Genomic DNA, 24301 nt, shown 5'->3' with positions numbered 1-24301 from the left:
CCTGGAGCAGTTACGTCACAGCAACCTGGAACAGTTACGTCATAGCGACCTGGTGCAGTTACGTCACAGCGACCTGGTGCAGTTACGTCACAGCAACCTGAAGCAGTTACGTCACAGCGACCTGGAGCAGTTACGTCACAGCGAGCTGGTACAGTTACGTCACAGCGACCTGGAGCAGTTACGTCACAGCGACCTGGCACAGTTACGTCACAGTGACCTGGAGCAGTTACGTCACAGCAACCTGGAACAGTTACGTCATAGCGACCTGGCACAGTTACGTCACAGTGACCTGGAGCAGTGACGTCACAGCAACCTGGAACAGTTACGTCATAGCGACCTGGTGCAGTTACGTCACAGCGACCTGGTACAGTTACGTCACAGCGACCTGGCACAGTTACGTCACAGTGACCTGGAGCAGTTACGTCACAGCAACCTGCAACAGTTACTTCATAGCGACCTGGAGCAGTTACGTCACAGCGACCTGGTACAGTTACGTCACAGCGACCTGGCACAGTTACGTCACAGTGACCTGGAGCAGTTACGTCACAGCAACCTAGAACAGTTATGTCACAGCGACCTGGAGCAGTTACGTCACAGCGAGCTGGTACAGTTACGTCACAGCGACCTGGCACAGTTACGTCACAGCGACCTGGCACAGTTACGTCACAGTGACCTGGTGCAGTTACGTCACAGTGACCTGGGACAGTTACGTCAGAGTGACCTGGTGCAGTTACGTCACAGTGACCTGGGACAGTTACGTCACAGCGACATGGGGCAGTTACATCACAGCAACCTGGTACAGTTACGTCACAGCGACCTGGTGCAGTTACGTCACAGCTACCTGGAGCAGTCACGTCACAGCGACCTGGTGCAGTTACGTCACAGCTACCTGGAGCAGTTTCGTCACGGTGACCCAGTACAGTTACGTCACAGTGACCTGGAGCAGTTACGTCACAGTGACCTGGCGCAGCTACGTCACAGCTACCTGGTACAGTTACGTCACAGCGACCTGGCACAGTTACGTCACAGCTACCTGGAGCAGTTACGTCACAGTTACCCAGTACAGTTACGTCACAGCGACCTGGAGCAGTTACGTCACAGCGACCTGGTACAGTTACGTCACAGCGACCTGGCACAGTTACGTCACAGTGACCTGGAGCAGTTACGTCACAGCAACCTGGAACAGTTACGTCATAGCGACCTGGTGCAGTTACGTCACAGCGACCTGGTGCAGTTACGTCACAGCAACCTGAAGCAGTTACGTCACAGCGACCTGGAGCAGTTACGTCACAGCAACATGGAACAGTTACGTCACAGCAACCTGAAGCAGTTACGTCACAGTGACCTGGTGCAGTTACGTCACAGCTACCTGGAGCAGTTACATCACAGCGACCTGGTGCAGTTACGTCACAGCTACCTGGAGCAGTTACGTCATAGTGACCCAGAACAGTTACGTCACAGTGACCTGGAGCAGTTACGTCACAGTGACCTGGCGCAGTTACGTCACAGCTACCTGGTACAGTTACGTCACAGCGACCTGGCACAGTTACGTCACAGCTACCTGGAGCAGTTACGTCACAGCGACCCAGTACAGTTACGTCACAGCGACCTGGAGCAGTTACGTCACAGCGACCTGGCACAGTTACGTCACAGTGACCTGGAGCAATTACGTCACAGCAACCTGGAACAGTTACGTCATAGCGACCTGGCGCAGTTACGTCACAGTGACCTTGAGCAGTGACGTCACAGCAACCTGGAACAGTTACGTCATAGCGACCTGGTGCAGTTACGTCAAAGCGACCTGGAGCAGTTACGTCACAGCGACCTGGTGCAGTTACGTCACAGCGACCTGGTACAGTTACGTCACAGCGACCTGGCACAGTTACGTCACAGTGACCTGGAGCAGTTACGTCACAGCAACCTGCAACAGTTACTTCATAGCGACCTGGAGCAGTTACGTCACAGCGACCTGGTACAGTTACGTCACAGCGACCTGGCACAGTTACGTCACAGTGACCTGGAGCAGTTACGTCACAGCAACCTAGAACAGTTATGTCACAGCGACCTGGAGCAGTTACGTCACAGCGAGCTGGTACAGTTACGTCACAGCGACCTGGCACAGTTACGTCACAGCGACCTGGCACAGTTACGTCACAGTGACCTGGTGCAGTTACGTCACAGTGACCTGGGACAGTTACGTCAGAGTGACCTGGTGCAGTTACGTCACAGTGACCTGGGACAGTTACGTCACAGCGACATGGGGCAGTTACATCACAGCAACCTGGTACAGTTACGTCACAGCGACCTGGTGCAGTTACGTCACAGCTACCTGGAGCAGTCACGTCACAGCGACCTGGTGCAGTTACGTCACAGCTACCTGGAGCAGTTTCGTCACGGTGACCCAGTACAGTTACGTCACAGTGACCTGGAGCAGTTACGTCACAGTGACCTGGCGCAGCTACGTCACAGCTACCTGGTACAGTTACGTCACAGCGACCTGGCACAGTTACGTCACAGCTACCTGGAGCAGTTACGTCACAGTGACCCAGTACAGTTACGTCACAGCGACCTGGAGCAGTTACGTCACAGCGACCTGGTACAGTTACGTCACAGCGACCTGGCACAGTTACGTCACAGTGACCTGGAGCAGTTACGTCACAGCAACCTGGAACAGTTACGTCATAGCGACCTGGTGCAGTTACGTCACAGCGACCTGGTGCAGTTACGTCACAGCAACCTGAAGCAGTTACGTCACAGCGACCTGGAGCAGTTACGTCACAGCGAGCTGGTACAGTTACGTCACAGCGACCTGGCACGGTTACGTCACAGCGACCTGGCACAGTTACGTCACAGTGACCTGGTGCAGTTACGTCAAGCGACCTGGGGCAGTTACATCACAGCGACCTGGTGCAGTTACGTCACAGCTACCTGGAGCAGTTACGTCATAGTGACCCAGTACAGTTACGTCACAGTGACCTGGAGCAGTTACGTCACAGTGACCTGGCGCAGTTACGTCACAGCTACCTGTAGCAGTTACGTCACGGTGACCCAGTACAGTTACGTCACAGTGACCTGGAGCAGTTACGTCACAGTGACCTGGCGCAGTTACGTCACAGCTACCTGGTACAGTTACGTCACAGCGACCTGGCACAGTTACGTCACAGCTACCTGGAGCAGTTACGTCACAGTGACCCAGTACAGTTACGTCACAGCGACCTGGAGCAGTTACGTCACAGCGACCTGGTACAGTTACGTCACAGCGACCTGGCACAGTCACGTCACAGTGACCTGGAGCAGTTACGTCACAGCAACCTGGAACAGTTACGTCATAGCGACCTGGTGCAGTTACGTCACAGCGACCTGGTGCAGTTACGTCACAGCAACCTGAAGCAGTTACGTCACAGCGACCTGGAGCAGTTACGTCACAGCGAGCTGGTACAGTTACGTCACAGCGACCTGGCACAGTTACGTCACAGCGACCTGCACAGTTACGTCACAGTGACCTGGGACAGTTACGTCACAGCGACCTGGGGCAGTTACATCACAGCAACTTGGTACAGTTACGTCACAGTGACCTGGTGCAGTTACGTCACAGCTACCTGGAGTAGTTACATCACAGCGACCTGGTGCAGTTACGTCACAGCTACCTGGAGCAGTTACGTCATAGTGACCCAGTACATTTACGTCACAGTGACCTGGAGCAGTTACGTCACAGTGACCTGGCGCAGTTACGTCACAGCTACCTGGTACAGTTACGTCACAGCGACCTGGCACAGTTACGTCACAGCTACCTGGAGCAGTTACGTCACAGCGACCCAGTACAGTTACGTCACAGCGACCTGGAGCAGTTACGTCACAGCGACCTGGCACAGTTACGTCACAGTGACCTGGAGCAGTTACGTCACAGCAACCTGGAACAGTTACGTCATAGCGACCTGGCACAGTTACGTCACAGTGACCTGGAGCAGTGACGTTACAGCTACCTGTTGCAGTCACGTCACAGCGACCTGGTGCAGTTACGTCACAGCTACCTGGAGCAGTTACGTCACGGTGACCCAGTACAGTTACGTCACAGTGACCTGGAGCAGTTACGTCACAGTGACCTGGCGCAGCTACGTCACAGCTACCTGGTACAGTTACGTCACAGCGACCTGGCACAGTTACGTCACAGCTACCTGGAGCAGTTACGTCACAGTGACCCAGTACAGTTACGTCACAGCGACCTGGAGCAGTTACGTCACAGCGACCTGGTACAGTTACGTCACAGCGACCTGGCACAGTTACGTCACAGTGACCTGGAGCAGTTACGTCACAGCAACCTGGAACAGTTACGTCATAGCGACCTGTTGCAGTTACGTCACAGCGACCTGGTGCAGTTACGTCACAGCAACCTGAAGCATTTACGTCACAGCGACCTGGAGCAGTTATGTCACAGCGAGCTGGTACAGTTACGTCACAGCGACCTGGCACAGTTACGTCACAGCGACCTGGTGCAGTTACGTCACAGCGACCTGGGGCAGTTACATCACAGCGACCTGGTGCAGTTACGTCACAGCCACCTGGAGCAGTTACGTCATAGTGACCCAGTACAGTTACGTCACAGTGACCTGGAGCAGTTACGTCACAGTGACCTGGCGCAGTTACGTCACAGCTACCTGTAGCAGTTACGTCACGGTGACCCAGTACAGTTACGTCACAGTGACCTGGAGCAGTTACGTCACAGTGACCTGGCGCAGTTACGTCACAGCTACCTGGTACAGTTACGTCACAGCGACCTGGCACAGTTACGTCACAGCTACCTGGAGCAGTTACGTCACAGTGACCCAGTACAGTTACGTCACAGCGACCTGGAGCAGTTACGTCACAGCGACCTGGTACAGTTACGTCACAGCGACCTGGCACAGTTACGTCACAGTGACCTGGAGCAGTTACGTCACAGCAACCTGGAACAGTTACGTCATAGCGACCTGGTGCAGTTACGTCACAGCGACCTGGTGCAGTTACGTCACAGCAACCTGAAGCAGTTACGTCACAGCGACCTGGAGCAGTTACGTCACAGCGAGCTGGTACAGTTACGTCACAGCGACCTGGCACAGTTACGTCACAGCGACCTGCCACAGTTACGTCACAGTGACCTGGGACAGTTACGTCACAGCGACCTGGGGCAGTTACATCACAGCAACCTGGTACAGTTACGTCACAGTGACCTGGTGCAGTTACGTCACAGCTACCTGGAGCAGTTACGTCATAGCGACCTGGTGCAGTTACGTCACAGCGACCTGGTGCAGTTACGTCACAGCAACCTGAAGCAGTTACGTCACAGCGACCTGGAGCAGTTACGTCACAGCGACCTGGGGCAGTTACATCACAGCAACCTGGTACAGTTACGTCACAGTGACCTGGTGCAGTTACGTCACAGCTACCTGGAGCAGTTACATCACAGCGACCTGGTGCAGTTACGTCACAGCTACCTGGAGCAGTTACGTCATAGTGACCCAGTACATTTACGTCACAGTGACCTGGAGCAGTTACGTCACAGTGACCTGGCGCAGTTACGTCACAGCTACCTGGTACAGTTACGTCACAGCGACCTGGCACAGTTACCTCACAGCTACCTGGAGCAGTTACGTCACAGCGACCCAGTACAGTTACGTCACAGCGACCTGGAGCAGTTACGTCACAGCGACCTGGCACAGTTACGTCACAGTGACCTGGAGCAGTTACGTCACAGCAACCTGGAACAGTTACGTCATAGCGACCTGGCACAGTTACGTCACAGTGACCTGGAGCAGTGACGTCACAGCAACCTGGAACAGTTACGTCATAGTGACCTGGTGCAGTTACGTCAAAGCGACCTGGAGCAGTTACGTCACAGCGACCTGGTGCAGTTACGTCTTAGCGACCTGGTACAGTTACGTCACAGCGACCTGGCACAGTTACGTCACAGTGACCTGGAGCAGTTACGTCACAGCAACCTGGAACAGTTACTTCATAGCGACCTGGAGCAGTTACGTCACAGCGACCTGGTACAGTTACGTCACAGCGACCTGGCACAGTTACGTCACAGTGACCTGGAGCAGTTACGTCACAGCAACCTAGAACAGTTACGTCATAGCGACCTGGTGCAGTTACGTCACAGCGACCTGGTTCATTTACGTCAAAGCGACCTGGAGCAGCTACGTCACAGCGACCTGGTGCAGTTACGTCACAGCGACCTGGTACATTTACGTCACAGCGACCTGGGGCAGTTACATCACAGTGACCTGGAGCAGTTACGTCACAGCAACCTGGAACAGTTACGTCATAGCGACCTGGTGCAGTTACGTCACAGCGGCCTGGTGCAGTTACGTCACAGCGACCTGGAGCAATTACGTCACAGCGAGAAAGGAGTCATGGTACCTGCCTCGTCCATTGCGAGTGAGTATATTGTTTGAACAATGGCAGGGGACCTCTTCTTCTTTGGTTCTTTCGGAAGAGTCACGTAGAATGTTTGTTTTTTCTTTTGAAACAACTCAAGAGTTTTTTTAAGGGCATCGTTTCGTTGTGCTCTTGAAGGCACATGCTCATAACATGTTCCTTTGCTTAACACCAAATCATGTGTGTAAGTATGTTGAACTTCTTTCGCATCGTACGTAGCCAACCGTACTAATCGGAGGTGCGGGGGAAGGATCATCATCGCCATCCATGGTCTATCCACTGTTGGATGATGACCTTCTCTAGCAGCTGCTACCTATCATTACCCTGCGATGTAATAATTCACCTAGTGCCTGGGCACGATGTTATTTAATTGCGCGATCTCCAACTCAACTCTCTTCTTGCATATTGGCCATCGTTTCTTCTAAGTCCACTTACTTAAGATAAATTATATTAACCTGTGATATGGTAAATTAACTTTTAATACAATATTTTATTCCAATTTTGCTTTTGGCATCCATGTCATATATATATTTTTTTATTCATAACACCGGTAAAGTAAGTGCATAAGTCATGTTAAAGAGTGGCCGGTGGTAGGAGCTAACAGAAGATCACTTCTAAGATCTCTTCAAGTGACCAGTTACACACACTGGAGGCAAATGCATTTCCCCACATCATCTTCTCTGGAAATGTTCATCGCGTGACAGTCAAATACGTCGACAGTAAAATCTTCAATATTCGCGGGTATTGCAATCGTGGTTGCGCGTACTCGCGACGAATGTATCGGAGTGCCCTTTGAAATTCGTGCGGTTGTATTTAAAACGTTTGCAGGCGCCGTGGTACGCGCGCGAGACTACCCAGACAATTCGGGGCGTGAGAGCGCGGGGCGTGAGAGCGTGGAGGTTGCCCATCGCCCCCCCCCGCCTCCTCGGCAATATTAATTTACTCACTGATACTGTAATTGCGTTTGTAGATATGTTTATGTTCAATATTATGAAAGGTAAGTTAAATCATTAATATGACACTGCTATACGTGTATTCATTCATATATACGTACAGTTGTGCATGTTTGTATTGAAACGTAATGTGAAGGTTCATGCCCCCCCTCAACATATTTTCCTCATGAGCTTTAAGGGTTAATATTCGCACAGTTCTCCAGGAACGTATCCCCCGCGAATATGAAGGGTTGACTTTTTATATTTTAGCATTTTTTTCAGAGCTGGATTTCCCCCACGCCCGAAATTTAATTATGTAGAAAATCTAAATGTAGTTATTGGTGGTCAGAGCAAGGCTATCAATGCATTGTAATTGAAAACCCAATTTAATCTAGGATATCTACCCCAATTTCAATCTCGGATTTCAGCAGCGCTCTGCCCTCTAAGCCACCTGCTAATCGCCATTAATATGCATTTCCCCCTTCTTTATGATAAGTAGCCGCCAAGCTAATTGAACACAAGGTATAATGAACCTGCTTTTATTACCATGTTCACAATAACAATGACAACATTTTTCCTAGAAAATCCTCGCAATACCACTCCGGAAGCACGGTCCTCTTTGTGATGTTTGTAACATGTATAATGGGAGGAAATTCGAGTGTTCGGAGAAAACACGCAAATCCCCAGTACGACACTCAGAGACGAACGTGGATTGGTCAGCAACATCTTTACTGTCCTGCATCTACAGGCCACATCTTAACGGTGTAGTGGGTGCTTGACGCATGCGGTGATCTTTGAATGACGCACCAGCCTACCTCCCAAAAAAATAATTGCGGTGATTTGGTGAGATAAATATAGATAAATGGATTATAAATATTGATAAATACACATCGAGATTATCGTATTACCCGTATTGGATGTTGCAACAAGTACAATGAGCCATAGCCTACCAAGGTTTGTGGGCAATTCAGAGGGCAAGTGGGTAAAACGCAAACACTTCCCGAAAACAAAATCAAAACACGGCTACAGACACGGATTGCCGACATCCCCACGGGTGTTATCGTTTTGATATACACAACTGTCTGCAGTAGCTGGAGACGACTGAACGAAAAGCAAACGCGGAGTACAATGTAAGCGAGATCGCATCCAATGCGAAGGCTGAGCATGGCAGACGATACCGGATCGCATGGTTGCTCGTTCCGTTTAGCGTTTCACACTCGTTTGAAGTTAGTTCATCAAATGTATATTTTGCCACTACCCTCCCACCCACCCTTTAAATAAGGTCACGCCCCATAGGTTTTAATGCAAATTATATGCATGGTAAGGGGGTCAAAGAAACAGGCATACATAATATTTAGCAAGCTGAACTGATTGGCATCCCCATTTTCTGCTGCTCCCTGTATAGCTTTCTTTCTCTCTCTCTCTTTTATGAAAATAAGCACGCACGCACAGCAATTTTAATAAATGCCCTATCCTTTGCGGGCCCCCCTTAGCAAAGAGGTCAATATGCGAGTGAAGCTACAGTAAAATAAATTGTACACTTGCCGAGTGTTTTATAATGCCAATGTAATTGCACCTCTTTACCTGCCATGACAAATGGTTCTTGGCAATTAAATAAATTACCTTTATATACCTTTTTTCCCCCTCAGGACGCGCACTTCGAATAAATAGTCGCACCTCTTTGCCAACGCTTTAAATGGCTGGGTAAACATACATTTTCCCCGCAACGTGGGCTTCGTTCAGCATCTCGAGTTATACGTGTGTGTAACACACACACACACACACACCGAGCTGCACTATTTTTAAAATACCACAGTTTAAGTGGCTGCGCTAAAAAGAATAATCACCCTGCCCTTGGCAACAAAGCGGAATGTCATTGCCAACACGTGCTGCCATTCTCTAAAGGGATGTTATAATCAAGCATATGCACACTGCCTTGAGCTTCTGATAAGAGTCTAAATTGACAAAGACCCCCCCCCCATTTAGCTCCGTAGACTATATCAGAGCAAGTGCTGTTAGCTCAAGCCTATTGAGGCCGGCACGGCACGCACGAGAATGGCACGGGCAGCACCACGCCTGGCCGCCCGTCGTCTCCTTGGTGCTGATGTGAATACACCACATCGTGTTGTCATGTTATGCCAAGTCAACCTAAATGAGGCCCAGACCATTTTCAAAAGTATATTTTCCCAGCCCCTGGATTTTGCGTTGGTCATGAATCAATCCCATTTTGATAAGATTGTACAGTTGTAACACTGCCCCTTTTAGTATGCACACACACACACAATTGCAATTGGTCAACATGATTTCAAAATACAAAGGCATATGTATCGGTGATGTTAAATCGGAGAAGGGTAAAAACATGAGCGGTGACGCATTTGACGTTCGTTACAGAGGTTCGTGGTTGAAGAACAGCAGCCGCCATAGTTTCTAGCGCAGGTGTGTGAACCATAACATGCTCGCCGTCTGCTTCACAGTGAGCGTTAAAGATCCTCTCGGTGCTATTTGACAAAGAGTAGGCCATGTGTGCCAGCAACGTGGCCCAAATTTGCGATTTTTTTTTTAGAAACTACTCACAAATGTCTTAATTGGGTAAAGCCACATCGCAACATTTCCCCACTGATGACAGGCTATACTCGTCTGCGAAAAAGATCGTGCCTTTGTGGTAGCCTTGTGCATAAGACCGACGCAGATACCTAATATACTAAATTGCTATTAAGAGTGTCACATAGTTAAAATACCAAATGTACTAAATTGCTATCAGAGTGATATATAGTTAAGAAACCAAATGTACTACATTTCTATTAAGAGTGTTACATAGCTAAAATACCAAATGTACTAAATCGCTATCAGTGATACATATGTAGTGACGTTAATGGTGTCACTATGGTGTTAGCGCCAGCCACTGTCACAGGCGTACTACTGTGCGTCTCTCTCGGGGGCCAGAGTAAGTAAGGCATACGAGCAGGCCCTAGGGGGCGTAGTCCTGGTGACGGTCTGAGACAGGGCAAGTCAGGACGGGGTAGTCTGGGTGAACCCGAGAGGGCACGTGACCCGGGCAGGGTAGCGACGGGGGCTGGAGGGACACGTGATGCTCGGTCGGGATCCTTCGGGAAAGATCCCGAAGGGGGCGTGGTCGAGGGCGGAGCGAGGCCACGCCCAGGAGCATAAAGGGGCGGTCCCAAGAGCGTTCTTGGCTTTTCTTTGGAATCAACCCTCGGCGCCACGTCTCTCCGATCTTCGGTCTCCGCTCGGCATCGTGGGTCAGTCAGGATGTTACTGACTGACCCGGTTATGTAGTTACCCTGTTGGGGTCTAGTTAAAGTGTGTACGTTGATGTAGTTAGCCCAGCTGGGGCTGTGTAATAAACGTGTTGCCTCCAAGTCAAGTGTGTGCCTCCGTCAAGAACACTACACATAGTTAAGATACCAAATGTACCAAACTGCTATTGAGTGTTACATAGCTAAAATATAAAATGTACTAAATTGCTATCGGAGTGTTACATAGTTAAAATACCAAATGTACTAAATTGCTCTCAGAGTGATAGATAGCGAAGATACCACATTTACTAAATTGTTGTCATTGCGATATACAGTTTAGGGATAAGCAATTAAGCACAGGTATGATGTTACTTAGACACTTATTATACACTGTGCATCTACAGCATATAATAGGCAGGCTGTGTCAGTTAACACAGACAATACGCAAGCATTTATGAAATTTTCATATGCAAAACCTGTGATAACTTCAAAGTATTTAATTTAATATAAGCACTGTCTTATCTTGGTTGCTTTCTAAATGCTGCACTCTCTTCACAGGCAATGAAAAATAAAATAAAGTTACGTTAGCATTGTCTTGTGCAGAAAACAACCATGCTATAAATGTAATATAATGTGGTGTGGATAATATAGCAATGACTTGTAGTTATTCGTAGCATACGTCACACTATTTAATATCATAACCAGCGCTTTGCTTGTTTGTTTGGCCAAACATGAGAGACATTTACATCATGGGACCTCCATTGCCAGTACTAAAATATGAGAATAGGTTTTCCCCTTTTTCTGGCAACAAAACAGGTGTTTAGATGTTAAAACACCAAACTGAAACCTTTTACAAGGGATCATGTCTGCATTAACCACAATACTTGTGGTCAGAATGCAAACAAAAAATACTCCGATAATATATGCATTGTCTTTGAAACTGATTGGTCCACACCAGGGACAGATTTCTTTTGAGCCTCGTCTCAAACGGTGTTAGACCAGAGGACGTCTTTTGGCCTTTTTGTGTCAGAAAAAAGGGGAAAACCTATTCTCATGAGTAACATTTTTGCAAAGAAACATTTTATTTTCGTGAATTGTTTAATTTCGGATCTCAAAAAGAATTGCATTCAAATGGTTAACCATTTACTGACTACAGGAGTAAGCATTTTAAGATTGCTTTTTTAAGATGCAAATGAACGAGACAATGAACGGATAAACGTATGCAATTCAATACAATCACGTGTTCAATTAATTCTGCAAAAAAAACCCGAGCTTGTATGTAGTAGAATTACTGAACACTGCAAGTGCCAGCATGACATTGCTTTCTTGTGCTCATGTATTCACTCCATGTAATATTTTCAATCATTCGATCATCACAGGAAGACCGTGCAATAGAGCCTAACAGCTCATTCGACCCTTAATGCTGAAATAAATGCAATCTATCTGCAATCCAATTATCAATTGTCAGCCGATGAAGACACACTATTCGGAGCATCCAAAGGTGAGATGGAGCAATGCAAAGTCACAAGCACAAATGCAATGGATTACAGCCACACACGAGCACAGTTAATGATGCCAATACAGTGAGCGAAAAACGTATTTGATCCCCTGCTGATTTTGTACGTTTGCCCACTGACAAAGAAATGATCAGTCTATAAGTTTAATGGTAGGTTTATGTGAACAGTGAGAGACAGAATAACAACAACAAAATCCAGAAAAACGCATGTCAAAAATGTTATAAATTGATTTGCATTGGAATGAGGGAAGTATTTGACCCCTCTGCAAAACACGACTTAGTACTGGGTGGCAAAACCCTTGTTGGCAATCACAGAGGTCAGACGTTTCTTGTAGTTGGCCACCAGGTTTGCACACATCTCAGGAGGGATTTTGTCCCACTCCTCTTTGCAGATCTTCTCCAAGTCATTAAGGTTTCGAGGCTGACGTTTGGCAACTCGAACCTTCAGCTCCCTCCACAGATTTTCTATGGGATTAAGGTCTGGAGACTGCCTAGGCCACTCCAGGACCTTAATGTGCTTCTTCTTGAGCCACTCCTTTGTTGCCTTGGCCGTGTGTTTTGGGTCATTGTCATGCTGGAATACCCATCCACGACCCATTTTCAATGCCCTGGCTGAGGGAAGGAGGTTCTCACCCAATATTTGACGGTATATGGCCCCGTCCATCGTCCCTTTGGTGCGGTGAAGTTGTCCTGTCCCCTTAGCAGAAAAACACGCATAAAGCATGTTTCCACCTCCATGTTTGACGGTGGGGATGGTGTTCTTGGGGTCATAGGCAGCATTCCTCCTCCTCCAAACACGGCGAGTTGAGTTGATGCCAAAGAGCTCCATTTTGGTCTCATCTGACCACAACACTTTCACCCAGTTGTCCGCTAAATCATTCAGATGTTCATTGGCAAACTTCAGACGGGCATGTATATGTGCTTTCTTGAGCAGGGGGACCTTGCGGGCGCTGCAGGATTTCAGTCCTTCACGGCGTAGTGTGTTACCAATTGTTTTCTTGGTGACTATGGTCCCAGCTGCCTTGAGATCATTGACAAGATCATCCCGTGTAGTTCTGGGCTGATTCCTCACCGTTCTCATGATCATTGCAACTCCACGAGGTGAGATCTTGAATGGAGCCCCAGGCCGAGGGAGATTGACAGTTTTTGTGTTTCTTCCATTTGTGAATAATCGCACCAACTGTTGTCACCTTCTCACCAAGCTGCTTGGCAATGGTCTTGTAGCCCATTCCAGCCTTGTGTAGGTCTACAATCTTGTCCCTGACATCCTTGGAGAGCTGTTTGGTCTTGGCCATGGTGGAGAGTTTGGAATCTGATTGATTGCTTCTGTGGACAGGTGTATTTTATACAGGTAACAAGCTGATATTAGGAGCACTCCCTTTAAGAGTGTGCTCCTAATCTCAGCTCGTTACCTGTATAAAAGACACCTGGGAGCCAGAAATCCTTCTGATTGAGAGGGGGTCAAATACTTATTTCCCTCATTAAAATGCAAATCAATTGATAACATTTTTGACATGCATTCTTATGGATGTTGTTGTTGTTATTCTGTGTCTCACTGTTCAAATAAACCTACCATTAAAGTGATAGACTGATAATTTCTTTGTCAGTGGGCAAACGTACAAAATCAACAGGGGATCAAATACTTATTTCCTTCAATGTATGCATGTGCATTCATCCAGCAGTGGCTAGTGAATGGCCGTTGATCATTATGTTGTGTTCAAAGACAGTGGAGTGTTATCTGAAGACACATTCAGTTATGGCAGCGTATTATATTAAATTCTAGCTGCAGCTGTCATACAACGGCATTCTATATTTAACTCTGGGGTGTGCTGCAACCCATATCTATAAAGATCCCCTATGTGCAAATACGTATTGGGTGATGTTCATCTCTATTGGTAGTCCTAATCCAGTCGTTGAAATTCCAACTTCTGGTCTCTAAGAAAATACACATTCATTTCCCACCAAACGGTGAAGTCTCTGGTGGTACTCACTTTACCAACCCTAGATGGATTATGGGCTAAGCCTGGATGGTTATTGAACTGATGAATGGCAGCCTGCTGCTCTTCCAGCTGAGCTGTGCCCTGACCATACCCATTATAAAATCAATCTTAAATATCACCTTCCTAATCTTTCAAACTTTTTATTTCATTAGCATGCACAATAAGTGTTATATTAAATCCTAGCTGCAGCTGTCATATAACGTGAAGCACTATAAGTGCATGCATTGCAATTTAGCATGATGAGTAGCTCAGAGTCATTACATGAATCCAGAAAATATCTGGAATATTGATCTTACAAACTGCACGAATCAATCCCCAGTTTTGCAGTTTTTTTTTATCTGTAGCAAGTTAGGCAACGTCCGTTACAGGTATTGACAGCTCCTTCAAAACACTGTTACAATATTCCGTGTGAAAAAAAAAATCTACAGAAACTAAACTAGTAGCAAAAAAGTAAAGTGTCGAAACCTGAGAAGTAATACATTTTAGTCCTGGGTGCCAGCCGGTGGTGGCACAGTGGCTACTGCACTTCACTACAAAGCCAGAAACCAGAATTCAATGTCTGGACGTAACTAACATCCTTGGCGGGCGTTATCTGGACTGAACCTGGACATTCCCAAGGTTGACTCGGCCGGAAATGAGCACCTGGTGGTACAGTGTATGAATATCAGTATCGTGCTGCCATTCAGGCCCTGGCAGGTGATTGCTGACTACACATGCTCAAACAGTCTATAAGGACATATGAGGGATCTTTGTCTTTGTTTACTTTCAAGATTGTACGTGGTGGAAGTGAAAAGGAAAGCCATGCTAAATGAGATAATTGATCAGGAATTGAGGAAGCCAATGCAGTTACCTGGAGCTCTTTACTAATTAAAGTGGTATCTTGCCTTTCTGTTGGCAACCCACGTGTTTGCGGTTGCGCCATGTGTTTTCAGGTTGCGATTTGTCAATTTAGTTCCCCGATAATATTGCAGCATGCTGATGGACATACAGTACAACACGAAAGCACATCAGACAGCTATTGTATACCGGAACCAAAAAGAAAAGAAAGTGTTGCTCTTTTGTTCACAATCTGAAAATCCATGGTCACATGATGAGCTGTTAGTGTAACAGCAAATATAAAAATGCGGGCCAATGAGGTGTAGAGCGTGTGAGTGCGCTGTCGCGTGCGGTCACTGAAGCCATGGTTACACAGCTTCTCCTTGAGGTACGTCGGGTGGTTCAGGATATTCTTCACTGCCAGCGGTACATAGCATTAGACAGGTTCCACTGTGATGTTGATGACAGTGTAGGCTTTTAGCATGGCATCGCATGCCAATATTTCATTAGTGTGACAGAATTCGTTCGGCTGTGTTACTGCTAAAAGCCACCACTGGCTTAATGTCATGTGCGGTTTGGGCGACAGAAAAAAAACCTAATTAAAAGCATTATACAAAAAAATGTCTTCATATTGCTCAGGGTCAGCAGAACAGCGAAATATGTCAGGGCATACGGATCTATTTCCAATTAGAACAAGACCTTTAAAATGAGCCGTTGCTCGTCAAAGTTGCTCCCGCAGCTTAGCGTTCGTTAGTTTCAGACAGAAAAAATAAAGATCCAAAGTTAGGCCGAGATACGAGCAGATCAGCATCCTAATAAAGACACAGCCTTGATTCCCACTCATGCACTCACGTCATACAAACACAATTGCCTGCCGCCTTTGACATTCTTCTTCATTATAATGCATCATCGTGGGCCCCTTGACCAGGAATTCAGTATGTTACAACCCCTCGTGAGCCGTGGGCAAACATTAATTGACATTTTATTTCCCAAAAAGAATACAGGGAACTTTCGATTTAAAGCTTTCGTGACTGCAATGATTCATCTTCTTTGGTTCTTTCGGTAAAGTCACGTAGAATGAGAATAAAATAATAAATTGATAAAATAAAATAACACAATAATATTCTCACGACGTTTCGGCCACAACACAAGCGGCCTTCATCAGGTGAAGGGAGCGAGACTGTCTGGTAGGACAGCGCTGGAGTGAGAGAGCCACGTTCAGATCACGGCTTTTAAGCTGTGTGAGAGGAACAAAGAGCCTTGACTAAGGAATTAGCATAAAATTTAGCATTGAAAAGGCTGAATGATTAGCTTGTGACTGGTCACAGAAATAGCTATGTTAAAAGTTAAAGCATACACATCCGCAGAGGCACCCATTGTTAAAAGGAATTAGCATAGAATTTAGCATTGAAATAGCTAAATTAAGGCATTCGCTTGTAACTGCTACAGAAATAGTTACGTTGAAGTCAGAGCATACACATTCACCGAGGCACTTAGTACAAATCAAAACAGGAGAATTTAGCATTGAAATAACTAGGCGAATTTAGCATTGAAATAACTGGGTGATTTGCTGGTGACTGGTCACAGAATACTATATACTATATAGTGAACCAATAAAAACTAAAATATAAATTACCTTCATGTTATCAATAAACTCTATATTCTCCAATCAGCTAAGCTACCAACCATAAGTCGTTATATATCACAATGCTATATGGCGAAAAAATGGGTGGATTCTTACCCTCAAATTTCCGTCCGTCTGAACGAGGCCCGTAGCTATCCGTGGTACGGAAATTTGAGGGTAAGAATCCACCCATTTTTTCGCCATATAGCATTGTGATATATAACGACTTATGGTTGGTAGCTTAGCTGATTGGAGAATATAGAGTTTATTGATAACATGAAGGTAATTTATATTTTAGTTTTTATTGGTTCACTATATAGTATATAGTATTCTGTGACCAGTCACCAGCAAATCACCCAGTTATTTCAATGCTAAATTCGCCTAGTTATTTCAATGCTAAATTCTCCTGTTTTGATTTGTACTAAGTGCCTCGGTGAATGTGTATGCTCTGACTTCAACGTAACTATTTCTGTAGCAGTTACAAGCGAATGCCTTAATTTAGCTATTTCAATGCTAAATTCTATGCTAATTCCTTTTAACAATGGGTGCCTCTGCGGATGTGTATGCTTTAACTTTTAACATAGCTATTTCTGTGACCAGTCACAAGCTAATCATTCAGCCTTTTCAATGCTAAATTTTATGCTAATTCCTTAGTCAAGGCTCTTTGTTCCTCTCACACAGCTTAAAAGCCGTGATCTGAACGTGGCTCTCTCACTCCAGCGCTGTCCTACCAGACAGTCTCGCTCCCTTCACCTGATGAAGGCCGCTTGTGTTGTGGCCGAAACGTCGTGAGAATATTATTGTGTTATTTTATTTTATCAATTTATTATTTTATTCTCATTCTACGTGACTTTACCGAAAGAACCAAAGAAAAAAATACAGGGAACTGTAAGGCTGCAACTATATTTTTCAATCATTTTCTGTACCAGATTATTCAATAATTGTCTTATCTGTACTATAGAAAAACAATAAGTATAATAATGTTTATTAAAATATGTGTTATAGTTGTGGTTGTAAATGTACTTTTTTTTTTACAAATGATTATACTACGTAAATGTATATATAATTGTTTTTTTTACAACACAGCTTCACTGGATAATAATTAAAATTCTGTTTAAAAAAAACTAAAATAAAAAATACGACTTCCATGAAAACACAATAAACAACATATCTAGCATTTAATTAAGGGGAAAAACCCACATGCACATGTCATTGGTAATTTTACAATTTATGTTCATTTCTGTGTCTTTGGCTAAGGTCAGACATTCAAGAGCCGCTGTTAAGCTGTCAAAATGTTTTCATGTCCAACTCAACACTATGCTCGCCACTTCTTGCCACTGTCAACAATGCCTTTCTGTTTGTCGATTTAAAGTGCTCCTTGACTATGGATCAAAGCGCACACCATTCCTGCAATAAACACAACGTTCAACCAGTGGGCTCTCTGGGCAATAGTTTGAGGAATTAAAAAAAAACACGATTCCAAAATGTTCTTTTTGGGGTCAGATCGTGTGGGTAAAATGCCACTCAACAAATGCCACTGTCTGTCAATCACCCTCCACCACCTGACACAGCCAAATAAATAACCGCGTCAATTTGTTTTCCATTGTGATGAAAATAACATCCACCTTACATTTGACCAGTTTTGGATAATGTGAACGGGAGCTATTAGCTCAGTGGGCTTTAACTGGTAAATAAAAAAAGTTTAGTTTTTACTAATTCATTGTGTGTTATGGTGGAGCATCACGTGCAATAACATATATCAACAGATCTCCATCCTGCCTCCCCGCATATAAATATACTCATCGGCATATTGGCTTTCCAAACCAATATTGTCTGAAAAGCTCATAGGTGAGACATTTCAAATAAAAGCCTTTCTTGTGACCTAAGCTGACCAACCCTGGCGTGAAGTGAACTGCGGGCAGCTGGCAACAGCAGCAACTTACATCTCAGAGCGCAGAATTACAAACTAAAAACGAGAGAGAATCAAAGGGACCAAGCCAAGAAAGAATTAACTCACCCAATTACTCACTCACTCACTCATCCAGGAACGACTGAGCAAGGGATGTAGAGAAAGGAAGCAACTCACCCACTCACTCACCGGGAAGTAACGGGTTGGACCGAGCAAAGGAATGAGAGCACGGAAGCGATTCACTCACCCACTCACTCACTCACTCACCCGGGAGTGACTACGATGATGAATGAGAGAAAGGAAGCGATATTAAGACGTCCGAAGGCACGGAGTTGAAGAGGAAGGTGTTGAGGTGACACTTGAAGGCAGCGAGAGAGAGAGAGAGGATGTGGACCATGTGACGTTGCCTGGTGCATTGGTTTCCAGTTGCAGAATGAATACATTGTAAGGCCGCACTCATTAGACACAAAGCGCCTTGCCACGAATGATCTGCTGATCTCGTCAAGGAGCATAAACCATCACGTGAACCCTGGTCATCCTCGCAGCAGCCTTTGGCTGGCCATCGAATGAAGACGATCACCGCATCGTGCGGCGCTTTCAGATGCGCTTCTGCGGCCTTCTGGAACACTCTTCCTCGTGATTTTAGGAAGCCACCAGAACTATGCACTTTCGAATCTCGATTGGAAACTAATTTCTTGAAAATTGCTTTTTGTATTTGGTTTGTCGTCCTTCCCCCGCACCTCCGATCATTTACGGTTGGCTACGTACGGTGCAAAAGAAGTTCAACACACACACGTGCATACACAGGGGTGGCCGACTCACCAGCAGCAGTGTCGGTCGTGTTCTCGTACAGCTCCGTCGTCGCCTGACCGTTGGGCCTCTCGCTCGCCTTGTGGGACAGCTTCTGGGTGGCGGAGGCGGCCGTCACCACGGCTTTGAAGCTGCGCTTGCGCTTCTGCACGTTGAGCTCCGGCCTCAGGAGCACGATGTACACCTTGGGGCAGAAGAGCATCCCCAGCGAAACGGAGGCGCTGAGGCTCATGGCGATGGTGAGCGTGGTCGTCTGGATGCCCAGCTTCACACGCGCGCACGGGCGGGGGAGAAAGGAAGAGGGGCGGACAGAGAAGATGACAAGTTCAATGGGTTAACAAGAAATGTGTGCAACGGGTAAGTTCGCTCGAGGCTGAGTGAGAGCGATTGGAGGTGGCATTTCAATGTCTGAGATAGAGGTGAAGAAGTAATAGGTGGAATAGATAAAGGGGCAGCCCTGCAATTGCTTGCTTATGCCACTGCTGCTGAATGGCTTCCACTACAGGGAGCTCTAAAAGAGCCCCTTCCAGAAGGTATGTGGCCTACTCTGGCACACTTGCTCATATGTCTCAGTGGAGGCCAGGGAGGGCCTAGTATTTACCCCACCAAACGCGGCCTGCAAGTCGACTGAATGTGGTGAACCCATTTATACTGCTCGGTGGACAGAGAGGGGGGGTTTTAAGATACTTTTCCATTTACTACTGCCACGCTGGGTGATACGTTGTATCAATTTATTCATAACTTAAAGCTCGCCAAAATCAAATTACTTGGGAAATATTTTTAATTGATATAAGATACCACCTCTTCTCTATTTTTTTCATCTCATTTGTGCAGTTTTGGTTACAATTAGCATACATGTAATATCTGTGTATAATTTGCACAAATCACACGTATTCTACATTATTTTAAGGAAAGCGGCATAGATTGCCATGACACTTGTGCACAATGGCCCTGCATTAAATGTTCTGCATCTGGGGGGGGAGGGGGGGGGGAAATCAATAAAATAAACCAAAGTGCCCAATAAATTCACACGATGGAAAAAGGGTTCACCAAGCTTTGAGAATAGCTGTACAGTATACTTGCTGTACTGTAATATACTGGTTACCTTTACATTGCAGGTTGTATTAGCCATGTAAGAGACTATCCATACACAATATATAAATCAGTCTTCAGAGCGAAATAACAGCCCGCTGATTTATGTCACATTTTAGAGGGAAGCTTGCATGAAAATATATTTGGAGTTTGCATGTTCTCCCTGTGGTTGCATGGGTTTTAGAATATTTGGCTGATATTAATTTCCACGTGATAAACAACTTCGTTGGAGCTATCATTTGTGATCACCTGGTCGCTTCTGAAAAAGAGCTATATCGCTCAGTGGGCCTTACCTTGTAAAATAAAAAAAAAATAGTTTAGCTTAGAATACTCACAGGTATTCCAAGACATCTGGCGAGTGTGGAAGAGTAGGCAAAAATAGTATCTCTCTCTCTTACCTTTACATTGCAGGTTGTATTAGCCAGAGAGAGAGAGAGTGTGGCTGTCTAGAGCTCATTCTAGAGCGGCTCTCTGGAGACCTTTGTGCCAGCAGTGGCATGATGAGTATATGTGTGTGTGTACAGAGAGAGACACGGGTACTCATCACGCACAGCGGCTGTGAGAGACGCACAGACAGACGCGGGCAGCGCGAGAAGCAGAGGAAGAGTCAGGGTGAGAACATTTTACATTCATTACACAAAATGATGACGGGGAAAGATTACCATTTAACGGGATGGCTTCTGCGACCGGTATTACGAATCACAACGCAGTCGTGATGGCGGTGTGGGCTCTTGTGAGGATTCCATCAAGGCAATGCGCCCCCAATGACACGACAATGAAAATAATAAAATAATTGCGATGTAAAGTGCTGTAACGTTCAAGCGCACATTCCAGCAAATACGTGTGAATTTGAAGCAATCGTGAAAGTATAACACGCGATTTTTTTTTAACGTGTGTATGCTCAAATTATTTTGCACCGTACGTAACCAACCGTGCTAGTGGGGGAGTGAATGTGATCGCCAGGACTGCGCCCTTGCGTGTTTTACGTGTCGTGGTTGGGTGTCAGTAACCCCGGGTTGATGGAACCCCCACAAAACTTTTTACCTAAAGAACGGTAGGCCATAATCCTGAAGCAGTGCAGCAATTCGGTGCTTGACCTACTTGTGTGTTGTTTGGGTTATCCCCTGGCAATGGCGGTGTTCAGTTAGGAGGTTCTTCTCGCACAAAAGAGGTGTCCCCGACGCGATCTCGGGGTGTGCCGCAACGTTGTTCGGCACCATTGCCCGCCGCGTCCGCGCTTCTTGAGGGAGCTCAAAGCGCGGGAAGCGAAACGTGCCAAAGGGTACGGCGGTGCAACTCGTGAACACTTAGGTGGAGCCGTACTTACGTGACGCGACCATCAAAACACGACCCAGCCTTATTTTGCCACAAGAGGAATCTCTTAAACAGCCCAAAGCAGGGCCCTCCTAAGCAGTTGTGAAACTGAGCGAGGCTTTCCTGAACTACCATCAACATGAGTTGATAAAACATTTCAATGGTGAAGGATTATCGCCAACACCCCACCCCCCCAAAAAAAGAGGTACGTATTTATAAGAGACGTTACGAATGCGGCACCAAGTAAGGAGTGCAGACCGTAAGGTCATTGCCGACATTGGGAACATTGGAAGGTGACATAAAGCGCCCCCCACACCCCCCCCCCCCCCATTATTGTGTGGTGATGCATGTAGAGAAAGAGAGAGAGACGCAGGGGTTTCCAGGAGCACACATAGTGGGAAGGAGAATCCAGGAGGAGATTGGTTCACGGGGCTGGGCAAAGAACGAGGCCGTGACATTTTCCGACGTGAATAACTTTTACAAGTGAATGGCTCTTACGTGAAACAGTTGGTGCGCAAGTGAGCTTCCGATTGAATCTTCTGCGATGGGGAACACTCTTCTCACAAGCCTCGCGGAGAGTATTACAAACAATCGGAGCTGTAACGTAACTACTCTCCTTCGTCGTTTTGTTTCTCTGCGGAGATTCTCATCGGGCCTTCCTGCTAATGTGCCGCAGTATGGAGTCTTCGACGGGGCCTTCTTACTTGCAAGTATAATGACCCCCCCTGACCTTTTTCAGGCCAGTGCCGCGTACGCCTTGTGCCACACAGTGCCAGCTGCCACCGGGGGTCCCCTTGTCAAGACTACAGTAGGGCGATGGCATCGTTGAGGTGAGAGGTGATGCAAAGCCGCTTTGGGATGCCGAGGTAAATGCAAATGCTCATCGGCGGCTCGGCTTTGGCGAGCGAGGCAGTGCGGGTTGGTGGTTGGTGGTGGGCGGTCGTGCTGGTTGGCTGGGGCACTGAGACGGCTGGAAAGTTATTCCTCTCATTGCCAGGCTTGCTCTTGGTCTCGACTGATTCTTGGATTCTCCTTGGCTGTCTGTTGCCATTGTGAGTGTACGTTGCGTTCTTATTTATCCCTAGGTTGAGGATGTCCTGCCCTCATTATGGTTTCATGTCTCATTGTTTTCTCATGCTGTGTTTTCGCTTCTCTTTGCCCTGGCTATTTAGTGTATTTTTATTGATTATGTTTTGTTTGTAGCTTGTATATGCTGCGGCATTTCAAACAACAAATGCATTGCAAATCCTTACTTATTCTACCTGAGGAGCATTGCTACCCACTCCCAGTGTTTATTTGAGCAGGGACGAATGTGCCTTTGACTTGTTAATATCTGAAGTTGATGTTGATACCTGAACACGGCAAGCAGCGACGTACTCAAAGCTGCGTGTCTTTATTTTTCGTCTCTAAGCCAGCCGTTCAATTGGCTTGTTTGTGATTACGAAGCGTGCCTGGTATATCTCTTTTTGGCTGCTTCCCCAACACCTGCAGCTCGCTGCTGGAGATACGAATTGTTTGCCTGCAATCGTACGTTCAGTGGGGTTGGCGAGTGAGGTCAAGCAGAGAAAACACTCGGGAAGATAACAAGTCCAATCAGACCCACGTGCACACACATATACGTGCAGCAGCAGCAGCATCAGCTGCTTTCCATCTTACGCTGCATGCGGACAACAAAATCAAGATCCAGAATCACATCTCGACAAAATTCCCGAAACACATCGCCTTGGCGATTTGCCCCGTTGATGTTGTTGATAAGGTAGTACACTTTGGCATATGTCAGCAAAAAGGCAGACAAAAGTGAATATTCACCAACAAATGAATTGCGCTTTTGATATCCAGAGCACTGAAGTTCCACATTAGGCTCACACACATGATACATCCATAATTTAGACAACATTTGGTTTATCTTGTCAAGAAGTATTTTTTCCCCATTAAAGTACTGCTTCATGTTCACATTTCTCAGCAAGCCGGTACAGTATTATCAGCGAATTTGATAAGAGTGTATAATTAGGGCAGGGGAAAAAAGTGAACCAATATTTTTCGCATGAATTTGTCGTTAAAACTTGTAATATATCCCCATCCTTATTTCATTTTTTATTAACAGGATTGCAATGATTTTTTTCCCTTTCTGTTGCAGTTCACGAAATTTCGTTGCAAGATATTACAATCACGATGCTCACAATCTTGCTAAAAAAACAATAACACATTCCTTTAACATCTATAAGGCAAAGTAAAAGGAACTAAAATATTTCCTAAACCCAGTGGAGCATGGGGAAGTGTTCAGCTCCATCGGTGTATGCAAGTCGGTGATGGATATTCCACATTTCTATGGCAGAGGCCAGTCCCTCCATAAGATGACCACTGATAACGTTCCACAATAAGGCATTCGTTTAACAGTGGGTACGAAAAACCAATCTTCCATGGAGTAGCGTAGAGTAAGTGATGTCGAACATTTAACGGCTGAGTGACAATGGGAGGCAAGGATACTTGGAATATTTTGCCAGGACACACTTTGCATTTCGTCGCATTAAACCCCGAAGCCAGGAATGTCCCCCGCGGTGTCGCATACTCGTCTCCCACTGTCCCCTGCCGTGCTTCCTCCTTGCACGCTCGT

At 46.3% G+C, this 24301-nt stretch overlaps 1 protein-coding gene across 1 annotated transcript in view; it reads right to left on the bottom strand.

Annotated features, from left to right (window-relative positions):
• The window catches only part of LOC116949408 (metabotropic glutamate receptor 8-like), a 290056-nt gene that overhangs the window by 23335 nt on the left and 242420 nt on the right, over window positions 1–24301 (bottom strand). The window contains exon 12 of the mRNA XM_032966701.2: window positions 19294–19546. Within this exon, the coding sequence (XP_032822592.2) occupies window positions 19294–19546 (253 nt within the window). The remainder of the gene's footprint in view (window positions 1–19293; window positions 19547–24301) is intronic.

The sequence above is a fragment of the Petromyzon marinus genome, chromosome 36 (assembly GCF_048934315.1).
Source record: "Petromyzon marinus isolate PM22_M1 ecotype Great Lakes invasive population chromosome 36, UKy_Petmar_22M1.pri1.0, whole genome shotgun sequence".
Lineage (NCBI taxonomy): Eukaryota > Metazoa > Chordata > Hyperoartia > Petromyzontiformes > Petromyzontidae > Petromyzon > Petromyzon marinus.
The sequence above is the reverse complement of the archived record's forward strand: the minus strand, read 5'-3'. Positions and strand labels throughout refer to the sequence as shown.